Source organism: Biomphalaria glabrata, chromosome 1, assembly GCF_947242115.1.
Source record: "Biomphalaria glabrata chromosome 1, xgBioGlab47.1, whole genome shotgun sequence".
NCBI classification, from domain to species: Eukaryota; Metazoa; Mollusca; class Gastropoda; family Planorbidae; genus Biomphalaria; species Biomphalaria glabrata.
In genome coordinates, this window is record NC_074711.1 from 54,739,356 (window position 1) to 54,766,107 (window position 26,752).

The following is a 26,752-nucleotide window of genomic DNA, read 5'->3' on the forward strand; positions in this document are numbered from 1 at the left end:
GTTTGGAAAATAGATGGCTGATAGTAGCAATAGAAAATGTACATAAAAGGGGAAATAATAATCTCAAATAAACAACACGAGTGGAAAGAGAAAAGGAGGGGGGGGGGAAATGGGCGGTGGTCAGCGACCATGACGGTTTGTATACATACGACCGTCGGCCGAGAACAATGGAGCGCGCTTTGACTCTTGTCAAAGTAGAATGACTAAAGGGGAGATAATTCATATCTCTTCTCTAAGCGCAGTATTAGTGCGCTAGTAAAATTATCAAGGCAGTCAGCCGAGATAAAGGGAATAAAATAAGATGTACAAATATATACATGGTTGCAATAACGATCAATTGGGCAACGTAGCAATAATAGATTAATGCAGTACACAAATATATACATATGCCATGTTTATGTTTTCTACTTACGACAGTGAGAAATACACAATGCACTAATTAAACATAAGTGAAATAATAAAATACACATGATAATATCTAGTGAGAAATATACACAGTAATTAAGATGGAACTTGTGATTAAGTTCGGCTTACCACCAGGTATTCCTCTAAGAGTAAGAATAAATGAAATAGTCCAGACTCGATTGCTCAGCTTAGAATGAGAAATGAGAGGGTCTGGCTGTATCCATTCTACTTTATAAAGGCCCTGAAAGAGGTGGGTGGAAACAGGAAATGGGATCGACCAAAGATTATCTCTCACGTGGGTGAATCCGACAAGAGTCGCACCTTGGAGTGTCGAGAGGCGTGTTGACCCGAGTAATCTCTTTGGTCAAAGAGAGACGTGGGAGAGAGGGGGGGGGAAAGATTGACTTGCATTCCACCCAAGGTGGTGTCAACTGCGACCGTCAGACATCCGGCGGGTAAGACCATAGAGACTGTGTTTATCTAGGTGGGGATTAAGTCTAGCCTGGAGAGCAAGTGGTGGGGTGAGTGAAGGAATTGGGGATAGAACGGGAAATAATTAAAATAAAATGAATAAATAATAAATAATAATTAATGCTGTGATCAGTTTGAGTGGTGACTCTGACAGCCAGCTTTTGACTTGTCACAGAGGTTGAGAAGTATTGCCCGGGATATTATATTTTAATAAAAATGCAGATATTCCTATTAGTCATACTAACATTTTTTTTTAATCTTTAGGTCATTCTTTATTTATATTATTTATTATAATAACATTGTTTAAATCTAAATTGTATTAACACGCCGTATTCAGGCCTCTCATACAGGATTGACAATCAAATGCAGTACTGTACAGTACTGAACATCACAGACGACATCACATTACCTTTCGACTTCATCACATCCAATGGTAAAGTCAAAATTCTGACTCCAAATCAATTCTTTTACAACGACGGCACAAAATACAACTATCTCGGAACAGTAAGTTTCTGCTCCATTACATTACTCATTTGGAAAATAAATAGTTTCAAAACGAGTTTTCTTAATTTTTTTAGCTTATTTAATTTATTTGGTTTACTGTGTTTTCTCATATTCCATCTTGTTATTACCTCCTCATCTGTACAGAGGAATGTCCGAGGCATGACAGCAGATGTTTGGGTCGCCAAGACAACATTACTTACTGCCCCTGATCAGGAAGCTGTCATTGAATGGTACTTTGCCCCGGTTAGTAAATCTTATTTTCTATTTCTATAAAAAATTATGTTCTAAATAAAATACATTCCTTTAAACAAACGAAGAAAATTATTATAGCTTTTAATTTTTTTCTTTGAAAATATTGATTATATAATCATGTCCAGCATCCAGTCGTCCGAATTTGTTCAGAGTTTATTTCTTTGATCAGATCAACATGTACAAATGACTAGATCTAAGTAGCAATACTAGTCGTGTGTCCGGGTTATGTGCATGTTTTGTAACTAGTTATGTCTCTATATGATGTAAGAAAAAAGGGTGGTGCGGGGCTGACATAAAATATCTTATCTAGAAATGTTTTATTATTTTAAATGTTTTATTATTCTTCGTCTATTACTATTTGTTCAATCTGGTTTTGTATTTCCAGCCTGATGTGAAATCTTGGAACGATGGAAACGAGTATTATAAAAATGGCCACTTCCGGATACCTGTGAGATTCAGGGCGTGGCTTTCCAACGTAAGTTTTCGTTTGTATGATTCATTGACTGCATTCGTTACTTTACTGGATTAAATATTTTGTAATGTTGTAATTATTATTGTATCTTTTATATAGCGCTACTTTCATGCTTATAGAATTCTCAGAGCGCTATGGTCCAATCTCACTTGTGAACCAGTGGGGGGAGGGGGTATCTAGGAGCAGGTTTTCCGTGCTGCCTTTGGGCGCTCAGTAAACACAGCTCTGCCCAAGTCGGGTGTCGAACCTCGAGCCCCCGTCATAGGTAGCCAAGACAAGCCAAGTTCAAGCGTACTTAGACCACGCTTCCTGCAAAATTTGTGTTGTTTCTGTAAAATAAAACTTCTGATCTTTTATGTAGCACCGTAGTGGAAATCACTTGACGATATCTCATCTAGAACTAGAATCCAAAATAAACTTCGAATTTTTCCACTTCGGCAATTTGCATAAGAAGGTGTCAGAAAAATAAAAAAAAAAAACTTAATTCGTAAATTCTGATACTTGACTTTGCCGTTTAATAAGAACTTTTGAAACGCCAATAGTGACACTCCCAATGTAGGAAGCGAATGCAACAGTGAACTTATTTTTCCTGAAGATTGTTTGAGGTTTGCAAGCATTACATTTGTTATCGTGCTAAGTCGAAAAGTTGTCTGTTTCACCTTGCCATGGGCGGATGTCTCATTTGTTTTTAGGGCGGTTACGTTGCTTGCAATAATGTAAAACAGGGGCGTCCTAAAAATTCCAAAGTTCAAAACCTCATTCTTCCCCGAGTTTCAAAATGATGTCTCCTCGGTTAAGGAAATCAAACGGAATTACAATGGAAATGTCTGTGCACAAAAAAATAAGCATGTTAATGATTGTGCAATTAAAGTTTAGAATAAGTTCTGTATGACAATGTCTAGACTGGGGGAATAGAAGGGAATGAAAACCAATGAAATCTAGAGACTGTTTCCTAAAGTGATGACGTTTTATTTCATTGATTGTTGCCCTTGTCTCCAGAACACCGAAAGTATGGACATGAACATTTACCACGTGGACTATACCAACATTATGTACGGCACCATCAACGTCAGGAACTGCTACCCAGACAAGAACAGTAACTATTACCAGATCATCATCGACGGTAAGGCTGGTTTACGTTTTTGTTTTTCACAGTGAGAGAGAGAGAGAGAGAGAGAGAGAGAGTGTAAGAGAAAGAAAGAGAGAGATAGTGTGTGTAAGAGAGAGAGAGAGAGAGTGTGTGTAAGAGAGAGAGATTGAGAGCGAGTGTGTAAGAGAATGAGAGAGAGAGAGTGAGTGAGTGAGAATGTGTAAGAGAGTGAGAGAGAGTGTGTAAGAGAGAGAGAGAGTGTGTTTAAGAGAGAGAGTGTGTGTAAGAGAGAGAGAGAGAGAGTGTGTGTGTAAGAGAGAGTGTGTGTGTAAGAGATTGAGAGAGAGAGTGAGAGAAAGTGTGAAAGAGAGATAGAATGAGAGTGTGTGTAAGAGATACAGTGAGAGAGAGTGTGTAAGAGAGAGATTGAGAGAGAGTGAGTGAGATTGTGTAAGAGAGTGAGAGAGAGTGAGAGAGAGAGTGTAAGAGGGAGAGAGAGAGAGCGCGTAAGAGAGAGAGAGCGTAAGAGAGAGTGTAAAAGAGTGAGAAAGAGTGAGATAGAGTGTGTAAGAGAGAGAGAGAGAGTGCGTGTTTAAGAGAGAGAAAAAGTGAGAGAGAGTGTGTGTAAGAGAGAGAGTGTGTGTAAGAGAGAGTGTGTGTACGAGAGAAAGTGAGAGAGAGTGTGTGTGAGAGAGAGTGTGTGTGAGAGAGAGAGTGAGACAGTGTGTAAAAGAGAGAGAGTGTGTGTGTAAGAGAGAGAGAGAAAGTGCGAGAGAATGTGTGTACGAGTGTGTGTACGAGAGAAAGTGAGAGAGAGTGTGTGTGAGAGAGAGTGTGTGTGAGAGAGAGAGTGAGACAGTGTGTAAAAGAGAGAGAGTGTGTGTGTAAGAGAGAGAGAGAAAGTGCGAGAGAATGTGTGTAAAAGAGAGAGAAAGTGAGAGAGAGAGAGAGAAAGTAAGAGAGAGAGTGTGTAAGAGAGAGAGTGTGTGTGTAAGAGAGAAAGTGAGAGAGAGTGTGTGTAAGAGAGAGAGAGAAAGTGAGAGAGATTGTAAGAGAGAGAGTGTGTAAGAGAGAGAGTGTGTGTAAGAGAGAGAATGTGATAGAGAGAGTGTATAAGAGAGAGAGAAAGTGAGAGAGACTTTTATTTGGTGGAGATGTTCATGACTCATAAGAGAGAGAGAGAGTTTGTAAGAGAGAGAGTGAGTGTGTGTGTGTGTGTAAGAGAGAGAGAGTTAGAGAGAGGGTTGTTTTTTGCTGGTGATGTTCATGCCTCAGAATAACTATTCTGCTTTATCTTTAGCCAGGTCAGTAAACTGTTAATTGTATTTTAGTTTTTGGTGAAATTTCTACTAACCTTTTTTTTCCCCAATTTATTTAAACAAGTGAATTAACCAGGAAATATTCTTGATCAAAATAGACGCTATTTCCTTGAATTCAACATGATTTCTTTGAAAAATATAAAATATCAAATAACTAATCAACTCAATCCTAGGAAAACGCCTACGTTTGTGATTTGTCGTGCGAGAATATTATCTTTCTTTATTGTCATTTAAAATTCTACATTCTTCTTGGATTTTACTTCGAGCAGCCACGACATATCGAGATGTCATCTCATTGTAACCAGTACCTAACCATCCTGTCACTAAAACACAACGGAGCTCTCACTTTTCACTCACCAAGCTATCACTCATATTTCACTAAACTCACTATCCTATTTACTAGTGATGGGCAAAAGTTAACTAAAAAGTTAGAAACTTTTAAAAGTTAGAAACTTTTAGTTTAACTAAAAAAAAATAATTAAGGCCACTGTTTAACTAGAAAAAAAAAGTTTAGTTAAGATCGTAGTTTAATTAATTTTTTTTAGCTACTAACTAAAAAGTTTAATTAAAATTTGTACAACTTTTCAACATGTGGTCAGGATTGAAACGCACATCCCTGTTTTCTAAAATAGTTACACACCCTCCCTGCCCAGAAAGTAAATAGACGGTGTGTCCAACAGATTTTAACAACCTGGCCAGATAGAAGAACACGTGTAGGCCTATATAGTGTACTGAGTGTGAAGTCCATAATGACAAGACCACCCTGTTTTTTTTTTCTTTGCGCGTTTAACGGTTATGCAATAGTGTAAGTTGTATTTTTAGTGGTCAGACAAGAAAATAGCACATCGGCATGGTTAGTCAAGCATGTATTTTACACTATAAAATAGTTATACAGGTCAAATGTTTCTTAAAACTCCAACGATTTGGTTTTTATTTCTTTGGCTACTAGATCTAAACGTGAAATATCATACATATGTTACTTAATGAGATTTTAAACTTTACCGGTATAAGTAAGATTTTCCGTTAGGCTTTATAAGTTTATATAATTTAAAAAAAAAAAGAGTACCATTCTTTTCTAAAGGTTTGAGTTCAAGGCAAAAATACAAGCACACATATTTATTTAAAGACTAAAAAAAAACACACAAAGATTTACTGCTGCAGGGGTATATGACTGTATAGAAAATACGAAAAACATGCATATATGTAACCCTGCCGGACCAAGTAAAACAAAGGACGTTTGGGCCACGAGGCCTTCATCAGCTACAAAACAAACAAAAAATAATAACAGACAATTAACACCAAATAGTCTTAAGTTAACTTATCTGTCCGATGTTGTTCTCTATGGAGGCAGAAAAGAAATGAGCTACGCTGGTGTGTCATTTATTTAAACATCTGTTTTTTTATTTTATTGTGCATTAACGTTTATGTAAGAAACACATTCCTTATTACTGATTTTATTATGGATACATATCTCTACTAAGTTAAAAGAATAAGATCGAACCGTAGGTATACAGTCGGATGATTATATCTATATAGGTCTAGTTCAGCCCCCCCCCTACCCCCCCCCCCCCCAAAAAAAAAAAAAGTTATGAAAAGTTTGTATAGTTTAATTAATTTTCTTTAGTTTAGTTTAACTTTATTTTGAAATTCATGATAAACTTTTAGTTTAACTACTTTATTTTAGTTGAAAACTAGTTTTAGTTTAACTTTTAAAAGTTAGTTTAGTTCCAATCACTACTAATATCTCGATAACATTTAACTAATCTTCCTCCAATATCGTACTTTCATTTCTTTCCTCATTACTGCCAACAGGTGCCAAGGAAAGTGTGATGCAAACGAACTTGGACATGTTCAAATGGAATGCAGTCGTTTCTCTGTCCAAAGCTGCAGGAGTCAGAATGATTCGTATTGCAGATCTTCAGGTATACGTTCAATCCAGGCATCTATCTATCTATCTATTTATATATATATATACAGAGAGAGAGAGAGAGAGAGAGAGAGAGAGAGAAGGAAACTGTACGTAACTACTATATAAGCTTCCTATAATCTGGCCACCCAGTGATACTTTTACAAATGCCAGGCACAGGCCTGCCTGGGAGTGACGAGTATCTACAATGTCTAATTGGAAGAAGAGAATGTTTTTATTTTGAAAAAAAAAATTAACGTGATACATTGACCTAATCGATACGTCAAACTGACTGATAACGTAACTTTATGGCTAATAACTTATTCTAATCTTATAAATTACAGTCGTTCCTTCAAAAGATAAGATAATTCATTTTTACGTATATCCAGGAATTTATCTAGTCGTGCTTGTTAATTAGATACTTAAATTATGTGTTTGTATTTGTAAGTTAGGGTTCAATGTTATCTGTATTGTTGCTACTTTACTTTTTAGTCTTCTGTCCTGTATCTCATGTTGGTCAATTTAGTGTTTCTCCTATCAAATGTAAATGTTTGTGTGTTATAAGCCTCAGGACTTTAATCTGCATCTTGTTCAGTATGATTCACAATGGGGAGAACATAAAATGTATTGTTCTGGGTCTTTAAATAATGGAGAGTCTCTGCATTTCCAGGATGTGGAGTGATTCTATTGAGGATTAACTTTCCCTAACAAGAAAATTAAGCCAAAATATTTTTACTACAGACTTTTCTTGCATACTTTTACTACATCTACAAATTTTTAAAATGATCTAACACAGTTAACTAAATCGAAATACGAATTGACTTTCTTTAAACATTTGTTTTTGGTTTACAAAGAACACCATTCTTTGTTTATATTTATGTTTTATGAAATATGTTTTTAATTTTTATCATGTACATCATATTTCTGTTTACTGTAAATTTTATCTTTACTATGAACAGGTTTACTATGAACAGGTTTACTATGAACAGGTTTACTATGAACAGGTTTACTATGAACAGGTTTACTATGAGCAAAATGACGCCATCCTGGAATTTGAGCATTATATTTAGGTTTACTACGAACTTTATCTTTACTATGAACAGGTTTACTATGAGCAAAATGACGCCATCCTGGAATTTGAGCTCTTGGATGCTCCACCATATTCAGGCGATTCGTCCGTTCAGCTTCCTCCCCCAATAGATTTGGATACCGCCGCCTATAACCTTGAGAACACCATTGCTAACGGAACGTTAATGATCAACGTCTATGACCCTAACACAAATCAAATCAGCAAGGTAAAAACTGTTAACTCGTGGTTCTCACTGCTGACACCACGTGTATACTTATTTAGTCTAAATTGACTCAGTTCTGAAAATTGTTATGGGCTGTATAGTTGCTAATAGCAATGCACTACATCAATTCAAAATTGATTATCAGATACATTCTTAACTTGATTATCAAATACATCTAATAAAGGCACTGCCAATCATTTGATTCAAAGACATGACATTGTGCTGTCAACTCAAGAGATATACAAGTAAACATAATTAAATATACTGAACTTACATATTACCTTTTCAGGAAACATTGAATAAGCAAAATTAAAAAAAAAAATACTCTTTTAAAAACAAAGCTCATATAGAGTGAAGGGAGACAACCGTTCAATCGCTGCCATAAGTTGCATAGTTTATCTCCAGTTTTCCAATTAAACAAAAAAAAAAAAAAACAACAACTCATAATTATCATTAAATGATTACCTAATTGGTTAGTCTTTGGTTGATTCGTGTGTTGTCATGAATGAATAATAAATAAATAGTTGTGCAGAATTTTAACTGGACCCGAGAATGGGAAGTGGGGGGAAAATGTGCAAGAATCCACCCAGACAGACAGACGGAGTGAGTAAATACAAGCTTTATAATAAAAACACGTCAGTGGTAACACACAATAGCGCAGTCCAGAACTGGTCAAGAATAACAAGCTATATGAATGTATGAATACAAATGCAAACAAGAATACAAATACTAACACGAATACAAATACTAACACGAATACAAATACTAACACGAATACAAATACTAACACGAATACAAATACTAACACGAATACAAATACTAACACGAATACAGACACACATGGAACAAGGAGTTCTTGACATTTTGACTCTAGTCATTTAATGGACAATTTGTCCACATCTCTGTGTTTCCCAGCGTGTAGCCCTTTTGTTGAAACAAAAATGTTTGGGTTTAATGTATAACTGTATTGTGTATTGATCTCTGTCACTTTATTGTCAACAGCCTCTTCCAGTGAGAAAAACAGCTAAGATCGTACCCAGCACTGGAAATTCAAATTCAAATTCTGACAGTGGCTATTCTCCAGGTTAGCATATTCCCTCGATGTTTTTTCACTATAATTATTATTTAATCACAATAGTTGTTTAGTTTCATTCAACGGAAATAAAATGTGGTCTATGTTAAAATAACCATTATCTAAAATAATGATAATGAAGGTGTAAATTTTGTTTTTGAGAGGATTCATTAATTATATGTACATTTTTTGTTTGTTTTCAAACCGTTCATTAGTATTTAACAAAAAAATATGTTAATGGTAATAATATTTTTTTTTTTAAATACATAATTCAGCGAGGGGCAGTTAATAAAAAGTTTAATAAGTTAATAAAAAAAAAAAACAAGCAAACTATTTAAAAATAACTTAAACAAGGAAGTGAAGGAAGAGTATCGCTGACATATCTCTCAGTATTGCAAGGTTTTTCTCCCCCAAAAAATCAATAAATACCAATAATGGATTAAATTATTTGTTATTTTTTGTTTGATTCGTGTCTTGTCATCGACGATAGCTAATTGTGTCAAGTTTGAACTTGATCCGAGAATGGGAAGTGGGAGAAATAAGGTATTAAAAGAAATACTCCCAGAGTCAGGAAATAGAAGGTTTGCAAACAAAAATACTCCCAGAGTCAGGAAATAGAAGGTTTGCAAACAAAAATACTCCCAGACAGAGTCAGGAAATAGAAGGTTTGCAAAAAGAAAAAAGAAATACACAGCTGTCTGTTTAACTTTTTTTTTATTTTTTTCAATTCGTTATGTTGTGGTTGGGGGGAAGGGGGTATGGAACAAGATCTAGGGCCTAGATGTTACATAATGGTCTTATTGATTTGAAAGTAGAGATTCCGTATCGTAGGCTCTGTTGGAATGCCTTGCTCGTACCTATTGTTTTTACTTAAACTTATCAACTTAATGTAAAAAAACAAAAACTAATGATATTATTTTTGTGTTCTTCAGGCTCAATGGCAGGCCTTGGTATAGCTATGGTTATCATAGGTGGTGCTGGAGGTGGAATTGGTGCATACTTCTTAATCAAATAAACGAACAGTGTTTTTCAATTCCTTCCATTACTTCAAGATTTGTACGAATCACAGCATTTCGCTTTGAGGTTCTCATCCTCGGAGTTCATTCTTCATCTTGTTCTGTTTGAATTCATCAAACCGAATTCACCTGTATTTTGTATGGTATCTTGTGGATAAATATATTTAGTACCAAATGTAGCCCTTTGATTTACATTCATTTCAAATATAGTTAGCACATTCATGAATATCCTACAATAACTTATAGCCTACATTTCATTTATTTATGGCATTTTATGAGGTTGTGAAAGGCAAAATTAGTTCTTTTTTTTTTGTCATTTGTGATGTCAAACTATTTAGTTCATTTAAATAGACATTGTTATCTCAAGATAATAATGCATGGCATCAAATGACAACATAGAATATAGTCTCATGTTCTTATTTTACTAACATTAAGCCCATTGATAAAACAAACTGCATCACCAGTGTGTCTACTTTACATGTATAGTGTTTCCATGACTGTATGCGATGTATTAAGTGTTGGGATGGTTGTCTGCAGAATGAAATAAAAACTAAATGTACACTATGCCTGTTTTCTTACATAAATCTGTAGAGTGTAGACAATCTCCGAAAGATATAGATTTACACAGGATAGGGCTCTACGCTATTTAAGATATGGGACCCCTTGCAATTAACATTAGGCAATTTTTCATTAGTTCTTGCTTCGGAATGATAAAAAATATCTTCGGAATCAATTTTGTGAGCCCTCAAGCAAGTGTGGGACCTTATACTAATGCTTGGTTCCCTAAAGATAAACCCAGCACAGCTATTGCAGCAGAAAACAAAGATGTTTGTTTTTGTTCATGTATTTGTGAACAATCTAAAGCTGAAGTAATTAGAAAGCGAGCAAAGAAAATCACTCATAGTTGCTTTGCGTTGCGCATGCAAAACAGCCCTTAGTTAATTTAGGACTCAATGTAAGACTAATCAAAAGAATGTAATAAATCTATCATTTCGGTTTTGAAATCCTGGTTTTAGAAGAACTTGTATAGAAGTTAACTGGATGCAAGATGGAGTTTCAGACTCTATTTTTAGATTTTTATAAATAGCGGATAACTATAAATAGTTTGTTTGTTGTATCCGGTAGACAGAGTACAGAAAGTAATGATCATCAATGTATTTTAAAAAGTTTATTCACTTTTTAGCACTGTGTAGAATCACATTTTTTAACATCTTTGACTTGTACATATAGCGATGTTCTTGCGAACGCCGGCATGGACAGTATAGAGGGAATTCTTATGGTCCGACAGTTACACCGGGCAGGGCACGTATCACGTATTGGGGACGAACGTATGCCACGTATGTCTTTTTTTTTGGTGAGCTGAAAGGTGGTCGACGTAAACGCTTTAAAGACCAGCTTAGGCTTCAACTTGCTTTCACTGACATCGAAGAGAGCACCTGGTTGCATGCAGCTTCAGAACCAGACAGCTGGATTTGGCTGGATACCTATTGGAGACCGAAAGAAAATCCGTTGCCGAGGACAGACGTAGACGGCGAAAAGAAAATCTTAATCGACCACCGGCGGACAATGGCTATGCCTGCGCTGGATGTGTAATAGCTGGGGCTGCGCAGAATAGGGTTAAACAAATACTGCATTCTTCATTAATCTTCGGACTGGAAGACAAGCCTTATTATTCTTATTTTGTAGTATTATTTAGCAATAATGATCTTTCAATATGATGTCCTTGACATTGTTTGGTTTGTCTATTTGAAAATCTCTCCCAAATTTGCTCTTTATATTGGCTTACATCGCCTCCGCAGTTCTCCACATCACCCTCTCTTCTCTTTCTACGTGATTACTCAAAGAATGAGATCTGAATGTTTAAGATCGACAAGCAAACTAAGGGGGATGACTGTGTTCAGCATGTATCTTAGATATCCCGTAACACCATGTTGTTACTGGGCTACCGTTAAGCGATCTTTAAAGGCACAATATAATCAAAATGAACATGGCGATAAAAGGTTTTAACGAATACTGGTAAAGCATAGACCTCGTATGTATTGTTTCAGGGTGACCATATGTGAGTGTATAACATGATAAACATTATTAGCGTTGCTTTTCTTTATTTTGCTAGTTCTCCTAGCTAGTGTAATATATGCAAGCTATGTAGGTCTTGGAAGGACCTTTGCCTGGGGGTGATGGAGAGTACTAAAAACTTATATCTACATTACTTGGTAGCACTAAAACTTTGGTAGGCAATCGTTCATTGAATAGAAGGCTGTACCTTTAATTACTTTTAACCAGAGTGGATTCTGGTTAATTGGACCACTTTTGCACACGATCATGTGGTCCAAATAACTGACTGGTCTGATTGAATGAATGTTGCGATAGGATTCTGACAAATGATCGACTAGTCCAATATCTATCTAACTATCTATCTATCTTATTTATTTATCTCTCATCTATCTATCTATCTTATCTATCTATTTATCTTATCTATCTATCTATCAGCTACAGTCCATGGTTGACAAACTATCTGCTGCTTGCCAGAAGTTCGGCTTAAACATCAGTCAAAGCAAGACTAAGATACTTGTCCAAAACACAAACACTGCACCTCAAGTAAGCATTAATGGCCAACCACTAGAAGTTGTTGATCACTTTTGTTACCTTGGCTCCATCATATCCAACAACACTCTACTGGATAAAGACATAAACAACAGGATAGCCAAGGCAATGGCCACCATGTCACGAATGCAGAAAAGAGTCTGGGACAACATATTGCTGACTAGCAGTACCAAAGCCCTAGTCTACCGGACCTGTGTGTTGAGCACCTTGCTGTACGGAAGTGAAACATGGTCAACCTATTCATGGCAGGAAAAAAAGCTGAATGTCTTCCACCTCCGATGCCTAAGGCGGATCTTTAAAATAAGGTGGCAAGATAAGATAACCAATGAGGAAGTGCTACATAGAGCAGGATGCCAGGACATCCGCTCTGTTATCAGCAGCAGACGCCTTGGCTGGCTTGGCCACGTTCGTAGAATGCCAGTAGGTCGACTTCCACAGGACATCCTGTATGTATGGCGATCTAATAGAAGGCAGGAGAGCCGCTGGTCGCCCACTTTTACGTTATACGGATGTATGCAAACTCGACATGAAGCTCTTCAAAATCGACACTGGCAACTGGGAAGAGGTGGCACTGGACAGATCCACATGGAGAGAAAGCATAAAGGAAGGGTCACAGATTGCAGATGTCATACACAACAGAAGCAGAAAGAAGGGTGAAAATGCAACGGCGCCTGGTGATTATATATGCCCAACCTGCGATCGCAGCTGTGTATCAAGGGTTGGCCTCTTTAGTCACACAAGAAGTTGCAAAGGGAAAAGATCGTCTCTCGAGACGTAAAATGCCACAGATATCTATCTATCTATCTATCTATCTATCTATCTATCTATCTATCTATCTATCTATCTTATCTATCTATCTATCTATCTATCTATCTATCTATCTATCTATTTATCTATCTATCTATCTATCTAGCTATCTATCTATTTATCTTAGCTATCCATCTATCTATCTATCTATCTATCTATCTATCTATCTATCTATCTATCTATCTATCTATCTACCTATCTATTTATCTTATCTATCTATCTATCTATCTATCTATCTATCTATCTATCTATCTATCTATATATATATATATATATATATATATATATCTATATATCTATTTATCTTAGCTATCTATGAATCTATCTATCTATCTATCTATCTATTTATCTTAGCTATCTATCTATCTATCTATCTATCTATCTATCTATCTGTCTATCTATCTATCTATCTATCTATCTATATATATATATATATATATATATATATATATATATATATATATATATATATATATATCCTATCTATCTATCTATCCTATCCTATCTATCTATCTATCCTATCTATCTATCTATCCTATCCTATCCTATCTATCTATCTATCTATCCTATCTATCTATCTATCCTATCTATCTATCTCAGAGCCAGATTTAAGTATGTGGAGGCCCCTGGGCAGGATATTTGTGGTTCCACAATTGTTCGAAAGCTTTAATAAAGATCCACTTATGAAGAAAAATACTTGTATCTAAAAGCAAGCTATCTCTATATATACTTCTCTTCATGGCTCACCAGTTTGGACAAGAATAAGTAAAGGAAAGATCACTCTTTTATTTCTGCAAGTCGGACTAGAGTTACCCCCACGTAACTTTAGCGGCGAAAAAAAAAAAGGGGGGGGGGAAGACAAATAGTATTCACCCGTCACTAAATAGCAGGGCCAGACTTAACCATTGTGACCAAGAAGTCATGGAAAGATCACTCTTTTATTTCTGCAAGTCGGACTAGAGTTACCCCACGTAACTTTAGCTGCGAAAAAAAAAGAGGGGGGTTGAGAACAAGTAATCTACTCTGTATTCACCCGTCACTAAATAGCAGAGTCGGACTAAACCATTGTGGAGCCCTATGCGAAACGGATTTCGCGGGGCCAAGTTTTGGTAGGGATACGGATAATAAGTGAAAGAGTTCGTATTAGAGAATAAATTCGTCTTTGCATTTTATTCATTCATTACTACATACAGAATTACTTTACGAACCTTGCGTGTAGCAAAGTCATACAGTATATAATAAAAATTCTGTTTCCTAAATAGATCACGCTCAATAGCAAGAATTACCAAATGTTTCAATCTGTCTTCGAGAATCGTTGACCTCAAGTAATTCTTCATTAGTTTGAGGCGCGTATAGCTTCTTTCAACAGATTCCACAATTACGGGTATAATGCATAATGCCGTTTTTTTTGTTTTTTTATTATTTTTTTTATATCGCGCGTAGAATTGGCGTTTTCGATATTGAATGACACCCCAAAATTAAAAATTTTTGTATGTATATTTCAGAAGATTTTTATGAGTTTTCAAAAGATTTTAATAATTTTGGGAGATTCCCAAGACTTTTTCGTATATTTTGCAATTTCAGAAGATTTCCAGGAGCTCCTGGTAAATCAGGAGGAGGCGGGAATAAAATGGTTTAATTTAATAATTAACACCTAGAATTAGCGCGGATCCTATGAAAGTGCGAGGCCCACTGCAGTCGCAAAGGTTGCAGTGGCCTAAGGCCGGCCCTGCAAAATAGCGGCGTATGCTACGCCGTGGGTCAACTAGTATTTTATATTAAAAAAAAATTAAATCTAACTTTGCTTTTAAAAGATATTTAATACGAAAATTTTAGTTTTTGAGTTTGTAAGGCTCTTCGTAGACGCACTGTAAATCCAGAGCTGTATTTAGCCAACTTATTCCGAGTATAATACAAGCTTTCATTTCTTAATCCCAACATTTTTGCCGAATTAAAAATGTGAAAAAATGTTAGGAAAAAAAAAACGTACAAGTTTGTGACACGTTGAAATTCGGAAATATTTTAATCTCTTTTGTGGAGCACCCTCTCTTGTGGATTTTCTGGGACTGTAGCCCAGCCTCCCAGATTGTCCTCGCTTTAATACGGCCCTACTATGTCCCTATCTATCTATCTATCTTGCAAAAATCTAAGAAAAGTACACAGACTGGGGGCAGTTGTATCTCATTGGACTGAAAGACAAAGGCTGTATTCGCTGAACCACGCTAGCATGGAGAGAAAAATAAATAGTTTCAAACAAATGATAAAATCAAGCCTCATCCACCTGCATTCTGACCACTCACTAGGACCAAGAACACTGGCACACACAGTCCTTTACACACAGGCACAAACAATATCAAAGAGGAAGCTATTATTACACTTTCTTTTAATCATGTCCTGAAAAACAAAAATACCGAACACATGAAAAAGTAATTTTAAAATACATTTACACGAATACAACTTAACTCATTTAAGCTTGGCAAAAATGCACACACACTGTAACACAACCAAAAAACATGGTAAGCAACATTTATAAAGACAGAATGCATTACATCAACTTGTCAAATCAAACATAGCACGTGACCCAAAACTATTCATGACTATTTAGAACTAAAAGAACCAAGCTATGTACTCCCCAGCAGAGGCCCCCAGCCAACACGAGAGTATTTACAGGAGATAGGTCAATAATATACACTGCTTGTGTTCGTCTTCAGCATTTCTAGATAAGAATGAATTTGATCCATGGAATGAATGTGTTAGAACTTCAACTTAAGCCACTCAGTAATTCACACAAAGTGGACATATTATAGTCAAAGCAGGCTCCATTATCTTGTACACTGAGGTCAGAGGAAAGTCTGCCAACCTTCCTTTACCAAATTCTATGTGACAGTACAAAGTAAACATAAATTGCAGTTTCTAAAATGCTTAACGGGTAAAAAGGTAAAAGCTATTACAAGTAATTGGGGGAAAATAAAAAGGATATGGACTCGTATATTTGTACAATATGTCAACAACTTCCCCAACCTAAAGCTTAAAACAAATATCTGCCTGCTCAATAAAAAAAATCATGTAATTTTAAACATAAAATAAATAAAACAATGTAAAAGACTAAAAACAATATAAAGATCTTATAATTATTTTTTTTTATTCTAAAATGTATAAGGAAAAAATGTAATTAATTTCAAGACAGTGTATTCTTCATAAAATACCAATATTTGAAGCTCAACTTATAGAATAAATCTTTCTGTAAATTTGATCATCTTATTGGTTTGTTGGAACTTCTATTATAATTTCACTTCTCTCTATACCCCCCCCCCAAAAAAAAATATCTTAAACAAAGTAAATCAATCTAGTCATATGTTTCATATTACTCAAAGTAGATTCCAGTCCAGGTTTATTTTCTAGATGTGATTTGGTTGAAACTTTGTTGACATCTTAAAGGATGAGACAGTACAGCCTTAAATATACACACAAACAGAAATGTACATCATCACTACAAACCTGTAGGCCCATATTAAAATAACTCTCAGTCAAATGTTTGTCAAAAGCAATGTCATTAACAAGTTATCACAAAAATGGCTCCAACTTCTTTAATAACTGGACCATTTAGTTACAAACAATTATCTTGTTCATATAAATATAAAGCATTGTAAAGAAGTATTCTAATCAAAAAATGTCAGAAATTGTTCAACTATATCTTGTTCTAGTACTAAAAGATTCAAATAATAAAGTAAATATGGCTGAAAAAGGAAAATGCTGAACAAGTGCAATGTCTTTATCACACACAAATTGTTTGTAAAAATGTTTTGTAAAATGTTGTATGTTTCAGATGTTCCTTCAGAGTTGAAGATAGTTTACTTCCTAGTCCAAACCTCTCGCAGTACAAAGGTGGATGAGAGCGGGCAGGGTTTAAACCCAAGACCATCAATAAATCCAAACAACAGTCCAGCGCACAAACCGCACAACCAGGCAGCCATTCATTTTGTTTGCATACAGATCTGTAAACAGATCTACCCTATCATCCAGTGCTGGATTTATCATAGTCAACACAAGCTACAGTTTAGGTTGAGGGCACCCAAAAAATTGTTAAAGCAATAATTTCAATCATTTGAAAGAATGAGCCAAAGAAACATTGCTCTACAAAGGGCCCCATATCTCTAATAGCATTGGGTCTCAATCCAATCCTTCTGTCAGTTTGTTGCCAGTAAAATGTATATCATATATGTATGTAAAGTCATACTAGGAAATTCAACTACTGACATGATTCTTTTTAAAGAAATTCTCACTATGTAACAAATGTGACTTCAATTGTTGAAACTTCCATGAACCTTTTTTCAAACTTCAATAATAGTACATTAGAGTAAAATGGTTTTAAATTAAAATTTACAAGACAAAAATGGCGTAGGGCAACTTTTAAAGAAAGAAAAAAAAGACAAGCAATATAACAGTTACAATGGAGTGTAAATTTACTTAAAAATACAACTCATAGGGCAAAGAAATCAGTATTGCATGAAATATAATTATAAAATTCCTTCGTTTATGGGAATGTCAGTATGAATTTAAAAAATTTAGGGCAATCTAATTTCTTTCATGTTATATTTTGTTTAATGTAGTCAAAAAACAAAATGAATTGAAAACAAAAGTTTACAATAAGTTTAGCATTATTCAATACTCATCAAATTCTTCTCATAATGCCAAATGTAATAATATTTTAATTTACAGAGAAAGTTAAAATGATCAACACAGATATCATATAACTAATAAAAACAAGTCAATAACATAAATATTTCATTTAAATGATAGAAAAGGTCATTTCAAATGTACTTTCTTTGTGTTTTGAATAGCCTAAAAATGTTCAACTTTGGAAGAATTCATTATGTCATATCATGACAAAATAATTTTTTTATTAACTGAATAAATGATATATCAAATTATAAAAATATCTATTTGTTGGTATATTTTTTGTATTCTAAATGTTTTTAAAAATGACACATTAGAAAATATTTTGTAGCAAAATATTATTATTGATTCAATTTGAATTTTATGTTTATATCCATTAACCATTTTTAAATATAATTCTTGTAATTGATTTTATTTTCTTATCATAACAAGTAGCGTGGAAATTGATTCCTGGACCATTTTTTTTTCTATAACTACTGTAGACACACATCAGTCTTTCACTAATATATGCCACTAACATGATGATAAGCAAAGGACAGAAAAAAGTATGTTTCAAAGTTAAAATGTGTATTAACTTTAATCTAAATACTTTATGTTATATATATATATACATATATATATACATAAATATATACATATATGTATGTGTATATATATATATATATATATATATATATATATATATATATATATATATATATATATAAATATATATAATCTTAATTGTCCAAATGTCATTTTCTAAAGTAAAAAATAGTTTTTGCTTCCAAAGAAATGGGTTTTATGTTATTATTCAACTAACATAAATTTACTTTATACAACTTTGGTAATCTATTGGTATTTATTGTAAAAACAAAAATGTTTAAAAATTACGCAGATGAAACTATAAGAATAACTATTTTTTTTAAGAATAAAACTAAAAACTTTTTAATCTCTTTAATATCAAAAAAATTCTTTTATTTTATACACTAGTCTTAAATAATGTTGTTTTTTTTTTAAATAATTTACAAAATTGCCACCTAATAATATACTTCTAAATAAAAAGATTTTGTGGATATTTTTTTCAACAAATAAATCATGTAATATCATTATACTGTGTTAGCTTTCAAAGAGATTATTCAAATTTAAATACAATCTAGTTCTTTTCAAAGTCTTACTACTTAGATATATTGTTCAAATAAATTGTTGAATATACTCCTTCAGTGAATGAAATGTCAGAATTCAATCATAATTCCTTAGCATTGTCCTATACCGGTAGTGAATTGATTATCAGGATTTAATGATTCCTTAGCACTATTCTTGAGTAAATCAAATATCTTGATTTAATGATTCCTTATTGTCTTTTAATGCCACTTCTTCATCTTTTTCCTTTTCAGCTGACCAAGACTGCAGTTCTCCAGAGGCAAAGATAACAAAAAATATGGCACCAAAAATATAGATAGCAGCAGCAATGTAGAACACTATTTGCCATTCTAGTCGCGTCTGCCTCTGAAAAATAAAATTACACACTAATGGTCAACAAAAGCTTTTTTTTTTGTTGTCTTTATGATTTATTTAATAGGCTATTTTGATAAATATATAAGTTTAAAATAATGCATATTAGCCATTTGGTTTATGATGGAGATTTTTTTTTTACACTGAAAGTGTTAGAACTATGCAAATCAAAATCTCAATAGAAAATGACACTCCTAAATGACTTAGGATAAGGACTATGTAACAAGGTGAAATGGTGACAGCATAAGGCACGACCTATAACATATTGCTAACAGCTGAAGTTTTCAACAAGTTTTACTGTTACACCTCTCTGCCATTTTAGTAACATTTACTATGAGTCAGGAATTCACAAATACTAAATAGATTGTAGGCTACTTTCTCTATTGAGTAGATTCCAGAAACATGTTGCTAGGACAAATAAAGGGAGATATGGCATATAGTATTAAAGCTTATTTTCCTAGGAATTGAGCTAATATTCAATTCCTTGGTTTAAAATAATAAAAAAAACATTCTTCAAGAACATCTAAAGTATATTAGTTACACAAATACTTTCTCTTTTATAATGTCATTAAATTAAATAAGTCATTTCTCTAAACGAAATAAAAAAAAAAAACTTAAATTTTAAAATCTTTTGTTGGCATTTCAACAATAAATAAAATTAAGATTTTCATTGTAAGTGAAAGCAAAAATAGTAATCCAACCATCATAACCATGCTTTGCTAAAAAGTGTTTAAAGATTTTTAGGAAAAGTTAAAATTTTGCCAGGGCAAACAGAGAGAGATCTTCTGTGTCTGATGTAAGCTTGTCTTTTCTGAAACCAATGTATGCTTTCATGAGTGGTAATGGATATAAGCACTGTACTACCTATAAAATGTTTCATAATGGTATGCGTTTCAAATAGCCTCTGACAACCAGCCCTAATTCTGACCTTCACGCGTAGCAGATATTGAGTCTGGTAGAAATGTTTTAACTAACAGGAAAAGTGGCAAAGGCAAGTAACTTGCACCTAAACCAGTAACCTTGGCAGGAAGCCATTGTTAAATAAGGCTGGTTACCCACCTAGAAGAAAAAAACTCTGCTGCCTTATCTTATCTTATATAATAAAGACGTTACTTCAAAAAAGAAGATGATTGCAGCCATACCCAATCATGGGAAAGGCTTTGGGAGTCAAACCTGAGCAAAAATCAGGAGTCAACAACACTAAGGCAGTTTGCAACACTCAGTGCTACACCCTGGCAGAGCCTAGGACAGAACTCACTCCATACTGTATCGCACTTGCCATTCCTTTGGATATATCAGCTGCGTAGAGAGGGAGAGGTGATGTTTGGGCAACATTGTTTCAACCACAGCTAATGCCCAGGCATTTCCATAAGACGAGCCATAGTCGCTTCACATAAAAAAAAATACTTTCATGACTGATTACTGTTAAGTTTATAATAAGATTTTTCTTTAAACAAGTCTTTAAAAGATTGTTCTTTAAGCATCTATACAACTCTTCTTTAACTAAAATTGATGTGTGTATTTTACCTCTTCTGTTATGACCCCAACAATGACTGGAGATATAAACCCAGTCACTGCAGCCAAAGAGTTGCTGATTCCAAACAAAATGCCAGCAAAAGCTGGGGCAATGTCCACATGGTTGACCAAAAACCCACTGTATTGAATGCCAGTCAAGGAAACAGCAAAGACCAAAAGTCCTACTGCTACAGCTGGCTGTGAACAATCCACATAGCCCAGTGCAATTAGCATTACAGCAGGGGCTATTTTACCTGGTCAAAAAAAACAACAGTGTAGGCATGAACAATAAAAATATGAACTCACCAAAGTATAAAGTAAAGCTGCATGGCATTAAAGTATTTCTTATTAAAATACTAAATAATTATTCAGAAAGAGAAATTGTCAAAGTTTTAAGAAAAAATTTGTTTCATTATGTAAAGAAAGGTAAAGGTACCCCTCTTAGACCTTGTAATCTATGGGGGCAGATGATATGATGCTCATCAATTTCTCTTGAGATGGTTAACCGGGGTGTCATGTGGCAAGCACAGCAAGTAACAGCCTTTCTTTCCCAGCGTAGGTGAGGTACCCGTTAGGATTTTTCCTTAATCAAAATCCCAGTTTTCATCAAGGTTTGAACTCAAGATCTCTTGTTTCAGAAGCCAATCATTTATCCACTCAATCAGGCATCTCATTATGTCTCAATGCATGACTTAAATTTTTTACAATTGTACAATCGTTATATTATCACAAAAGAATCTATTTTTCTTATAATTTAAAGCTTACATAGAATTTTACATCAATTAGAATTAGAAAAGATTTTAGCTGTCATGACCAGTCCTGACTTACCCACAGCAGTAAATACTTTTCTTGTTATTCCAGTTGATAAGAGTTCCTTCTTTCTGATCAAATCAGCTAACCAGCCACCAATGTTGATCACCAGCCAAAACATGATGTAGGGTAGGGCAGATACTAGTCCATTCTGATAGTCATGAAACAAAGAGATATATGTAAAGTCACTCTTCAAAGTTCAATTCAAATCTTACCCAACTTCACAAACATTCAGAATGTACCACTTCCTAACAACACACTCACAGACAAAAAACATTTGCTTCTAGAAATAATACATAACATCATAACTTTGTTTTAAGTATGTTGAAATATTGGTAAGTTATGTGTATGCTCCCCAGTATGTAGTTATATTATGTTAGCTCCTGTCAGCTGCACATACAGACATTTGCTTACAGACAGTTACATCAATTTGTGAACTTTATTGATGACCTTGCAATCTATAGGGCAGATTATGTTAAGATCATGTCTCTATGACCGATGGCTAAACATGGTGTAATGTAGCTAGCACAATGACCAACCAACTTTACTTTTCCCAAATAATGTCAATTACCCATCAGAGTTGATTTGGCTCAGGTGTTAGAAAATGAAAATCCCAGTTCTCAGCGAAATTGAAACCAGAGACTCCTCAGTTTGGATGCCAAGTTCATTACCACTCTGCCACCTCACCACACCCCCTACATGTTTGTATATGTATTAGTATAGGCTCTCAGTCTGGAATGCTACTAATCCTCTATGTTCTTAGGACTATCATTATAAAGGGCCTGAGTTTGGGCCCTGCTTCCATTACCCTGCCACCCTGTAGTAGCTTTGGACAAGGACATAATAATCTTCATGTCAGAAGGATTGTCAGACAGTCATAAAACAAAACAAAAAAAAAACAATATTTTAGCTACACATACAAAAAACAACAACACAGCAAGACATTTGCTTACAGAAGTTATATCAAATTTCAAAACTTCATTAATGTATGTTGGTATGTTGGTCAGTAATGTATAGGCTCCCCAGTCTGATGTAATGTTTGCCACCACAATAGCCCATACTGGCATTGAAGTGAATATCCTCAGCCAGGGTACTTTCAGTGTCTGTAAAACAAAAAGGTAACTGAAATGAGCATACCAACAGCAGAAATTACTCATTCATAGTCTTCTTTAAGCTTTAAGTCTCTTCAAAATTCAGACACATTCAAACTAGAAGAATAGATGTCACTTGATCATGCATAGAAAAAATATGGTAGACAAAATTTGTTACTGGGTAGCCTCTCTGAGTGTTGAGCTTGCACCCTATGAACTTTGATCAAAGGGAAGGATTTTACTCAGAGGCAAGGAATAAGAGATGGCTCTTCATCTATCTCTTTGTTCGGAGAATCTCCATCAACTTAATGATCATTTAATAACATCCGTTATCCCGAGACACAACATCTGGGTTCCTTCTTCCTGGTCAGGCCAGAGGAAGAATCCATTAGGGGTTCCTGCATGTTCCTATAATGCACTGCCACTAGTCATGAGAGGGCCATCACCATCAATATCCCTATAAAGAAGGGGATGGTGGATGGGAAGGTTAGTGGAGCCTTTCATTCATCCTCTCCTCACACAATGCTTGTTTGATAGATTGTGCTTCGAAAGCCCAGTGGAAACAGTGTTCTATACTGGAAAGAGTGTTCTATCCCAGTTAGCCTATCTATTTCTCGTAACGGACGTTTCCATAGTGGTGCCACATTGAGGCCTGGATATATTCTCCTGGTTGCTTGGTAGCAGATTCTATTGCCTTGTGCTAATGTTTATATTTCGTCTATATATGTTGTGAATGTTTCTGTGAGAAAGTACTTAAAAGGATGTGATTTAATAAATGGGTAGACTTCAATGTCTACTTATATCAACACGAAGTCTCTGTTAATTAATTGTTATGTTTAATTTTCTACAGTTATTTATTTATTCTCTGCGAAAACAGAACATGCCTATTAAAATATCATAAGCTTTAAGGAGATATCGTTTCACAAGGCTTATGATTTTTTTTTTCAGTAGGCTCTTTAATTTCTTTCTTTTTAATAGGATAATTAGCATTAGCCACATTTATGAAAATCATCCAGTTCTCAAGACCACATAGATCTATATATATATTTAATTAGAACAATAGAAAGGATGTTAGAAGAGACTGACCCCTGAATTAGAAACTTTGCTGTTTTTGAGAGATGAAATGATGTAGTCTCGCTCTATCTTGGAGATTCTCTTGTGCTTGCTTGGATCATCACTGACTAGCAATATCCATGCAATGCTCCAAATAAAACAAGCAATACCTGGGAAATGTTCAAGAAACATCTAAGTGACAAGGGAAACTAGAGTAGCAGCAAATGTGGGAAGAGAATAGTTTCACTTATATTCTATACATATTTACAGACTGGAGAAAGTGAGACAGAAAGTGTAAGAGAGAGAAAAAGAGAGAGTGAAAGAGAGAGAGAATGAGAGAGAGAGAGAGAAAGAGAGAGAGAATGACAAGGGAAAAAATAGTAGCAGCAAATGTGAGAAGAGAATTGTTTCACTTATATTTTATATATATATTTACAGACTGAAGAAAGTGAGAGAAAGAGTAAGAGAGAGAGAGAGTGAGATAGAGAAAAGAGAGGGAAGAAGAAATTAAAAAAATAAACACTACGATAATCTAACAGAAAAAAAGGATATTTATCAGTAAAAAATCGAATCACCTGTCACATAGAAGATAGAAGGCCATCCTTCAGCGAATCCATATTTACACAACATTCCAGAGAGAGGGAAAGTCAGAACTATACCAACTTGAGCACCTAGAGAGAGAGAGAGTGACTTGTTTGTTAGTTTGCTGATAGCTAGAGTGTCAAATGTTGTCACAATAATGTTGTTTGTTTTTGTCCACTAGTTAAAAAGTGACACAACAGCAAAGCGAAAAAGTACTAGAAGATTAAAAAGAGTCAGCTCATTTTTGTGGCTTTGAAAAAAAAAGTTATTGATAACTTTAAATTTTAAATTGTTGAAAATATTCCTCATATTTTCTCTCCCTGGATTTAAAAAATTCAACTTTTTTAAATAGCTTTTATATAGCGTAATTTTCATGCATATTGCTAGCTATGTTCCAATCTTACTTATGGACCAGTGGGGACGGGTATCTGGGAAAAGGCGCTCAGTAAACACAACTCTGCTAGAGCCCTAGAAATTTGCCAGTTTATGTATAGCTTTGGGTAAAAAAATACTAACTGATCACAAAGGGAAAAGTCTGGTTTGACCGTTATAATTTTTCAAAATATATATATAGTGATCTTAAAATTAAATTTGGTCTGGAGCTTCAGACAATCTATATCTTGAGCACACATATGTCAGCGGGGCATTCCCGTATCTATTAATTAAAGAATACTGGCTTGGCCACGTTCGTAGAATGCAAGTAGGTCGACTTCCACGGGACATTTTGTATGGCGATCTAATAGAAGGCAGGAGAGCCGCTGGTCGCTCACTTTTACGTTATACGGATCTATGCAAACGCGACATGAAGCTCTTCAAAATCGACACTAGCAGCTGGGAAGAGGTGACACTGGATAGATCCACATGGAGAGAGAGCTTAAAGGAAGGGTCACGGATTGCAGATGTCAAACACAACAGAAGCAGAAAGAAGGATGAAAATGCAACGGCGCCTGGTGATTATATATGCCCAACCTGCGATCGCCGCTATGTATCAAGGATTGACCTCTTTAGTCACACAAGAAGTTGCAAAGGGAAAAGATCGTCTCTCGAGACGTAAAATGCCACAGACAGACAATAAATAAATAGACCATGAATAGACCATAGACTTAGATATTATTTCTAGACTGGAAACCGGAAACAAGTTCTTATCCGCAATTGATCGATTCACAGACCTATATATAGATTTTTATGTACGTTACTCTTTTTCAAGCTCTAAGGAAAGTCGCCCCAATCAATCTTTTCTAAAGTAATGATCTTTAGTTTTCAAAGTTTAGAAATAATGCAAAATCATTTCTCTGAGTTTCTTTAGAATGGGCTATGATCACAGAACTATATATTCGCGTTAATATATGAAACAACGCCATTTCCTGTTAGTTTCCATTAAGATAATATTTCAAAAATTCTAGATCGAAATAATTCATGTCTGTTGATTTAATCATCTTATGTGCATTTAAATAGATTGATTACCTAGATCTTTCTAGATTATGTATCTAAAAATTGCAAAATAATACTTATGAGAAGAGAGTGCCCTTGATTATTTTTTATGTTCAATTACTAGATCTAGATCTAAAAATTAAATTATATGCTATTGTTACATAGGTTAGGGTTGAAAAAAAAACTTTACTTCTTATAACTACTTTACAAAATAACGCCTTGTTTCAACTTTAAAAAAAACTTTCACGACGTTTTTTTATAGTTTTAAAAGATCTCCATGTCCAGTCTAGATACAATATATTGAACTCTATAGAATAGACGTTCAGGAAAATTGTGCGCACAGTCTTTGAAGTCTGGATGTATTAGCCTATCATCAAACTAGAATCCTCTATAGGCCTACCATCTCTAAATCCAGTATTATGAAAATATTATAGTCTAAACTACTGTCTTTTAACTTACTGTTGCCATGCTGGACCTGCATCGCTAAACTAGAATTTTATATTGATGGCCGATTACAAGTGCCGATAACAATTTTGGATCAGCGGCGTCGCAAGCTCTGCCATGGGTGTAGCACTGTGTGCTGCAAACTACCTAAGAGTCGCCAGCTCCTGATTTACTCCCGAAACCTTTCCAATGTTTGGGTATGTGTGACGTCACCAGCTTACATTTTATATATTATAAAATTTATCAGCATTTATCTAACTAATTTACCCTCCCCCTTTCTATTCTCAAAAGTTCTGTCATTTTATTCATCGCATGCCCCTCCTTTATGTTAACTTCATCAGAACTAACGCAACTACCTGCCAAATGTTATCTCCTACAAACCCCAGACGCTCAGTGGTGCCTAACTTGGCCACCCCTCAAAATCACAATTAGAGAATTGGACTCC

General features: G+C 34.7%; 2 protein-coding genes across 6 annotated transcripts in view; one reads left to right on the plus strand and one right to left on the minus strand.

The window, feature by feature from the left end:
- Window positions 1-10,363, plus strand: part of LOC106062539 (uncharacterized) — a 29,538-nt gene extending 19,175 nt beyond the window's left edge. Inside the window, exons 9-16 of one of the 2 annotated variants that reach the window (XM_056044373.1) lie at window positions 1,214-1,380; window positions 1,525-1,623; window positions 2,018-2,107; window positions 3,104-3,227; window positions 6,326-6,435; window positions 7,523-7,714; window positions 8,714-8,795; window positions 9,716-10,363. In XM_056044373.1, coding sequence (XP_055900348.1) covers window positions 1,214-1,380; window positions 1,525-1,623; window positions 2,018-2,107; window positions 3,104-3,227; window positions 6,326-6,435; window positions 7,523-7,714; window positions 8,714-8,795; window positions 9,716-9,798 — 947 coding nt within the window. In that variant the 3' untranslated portion in view covers window positions 9,799-10,363. Of the gene's footprint in view, window positions 1-1,213; window positions 1,381-1,524; window positions 1,624-2,017; window positions 2,108-3,103; window positions 3,228-6,325; window positions 6,436-7,438; window positions 7,715-8,713; window positions 8,796-9,715 lie in introns of those variants that run through there. The other variant, XM_056044381.1, reaches the window with a different exon arrangement.
- Window positions 10,364-15,576: 5,213 nt separating this feature from the next.
- The window catches only part of LOC106079410 (sialin-like), a 76,975-nt gene continuing 65,799 nt past the window's right edge, over window positions 15,577-26,752 (minus strand). For all 4 annotated transcript variants that reach the window (XM_056044391.1, XM_056044401.1, XM_056044417.1 and 1 more), the window contains 6 exons: window positions 24,426-24,521; window positions 23,884-24,020; window positions 22,660-22,809; window positions 21,725-21,857; window positions 20,909-21,150; window positions 15,577-19,375 (listed from right to left, as the gene is read on the minus strand). In XM_056044391.1, the coding sequence (XP_055900366.1) occupies window positions 19,196-19,375; window positions 20,909-21,150; window positions 21,725-21,857; window positions 22,660-22,809; window positions 23,884-24,020; window positions 24,426-24,521 (938 nt within the window). In that variant the 3' untranslated portion in view covers window positions 15,577-19,195. The remainder of the gene's footprint in view (window positions 19,376-20,908; window positions 21,151-21,724; window positions 21,858-22,659; window positions 22,810-23,883; window positions 24,021-24,425; window positions 24,522-26,752) is intronic.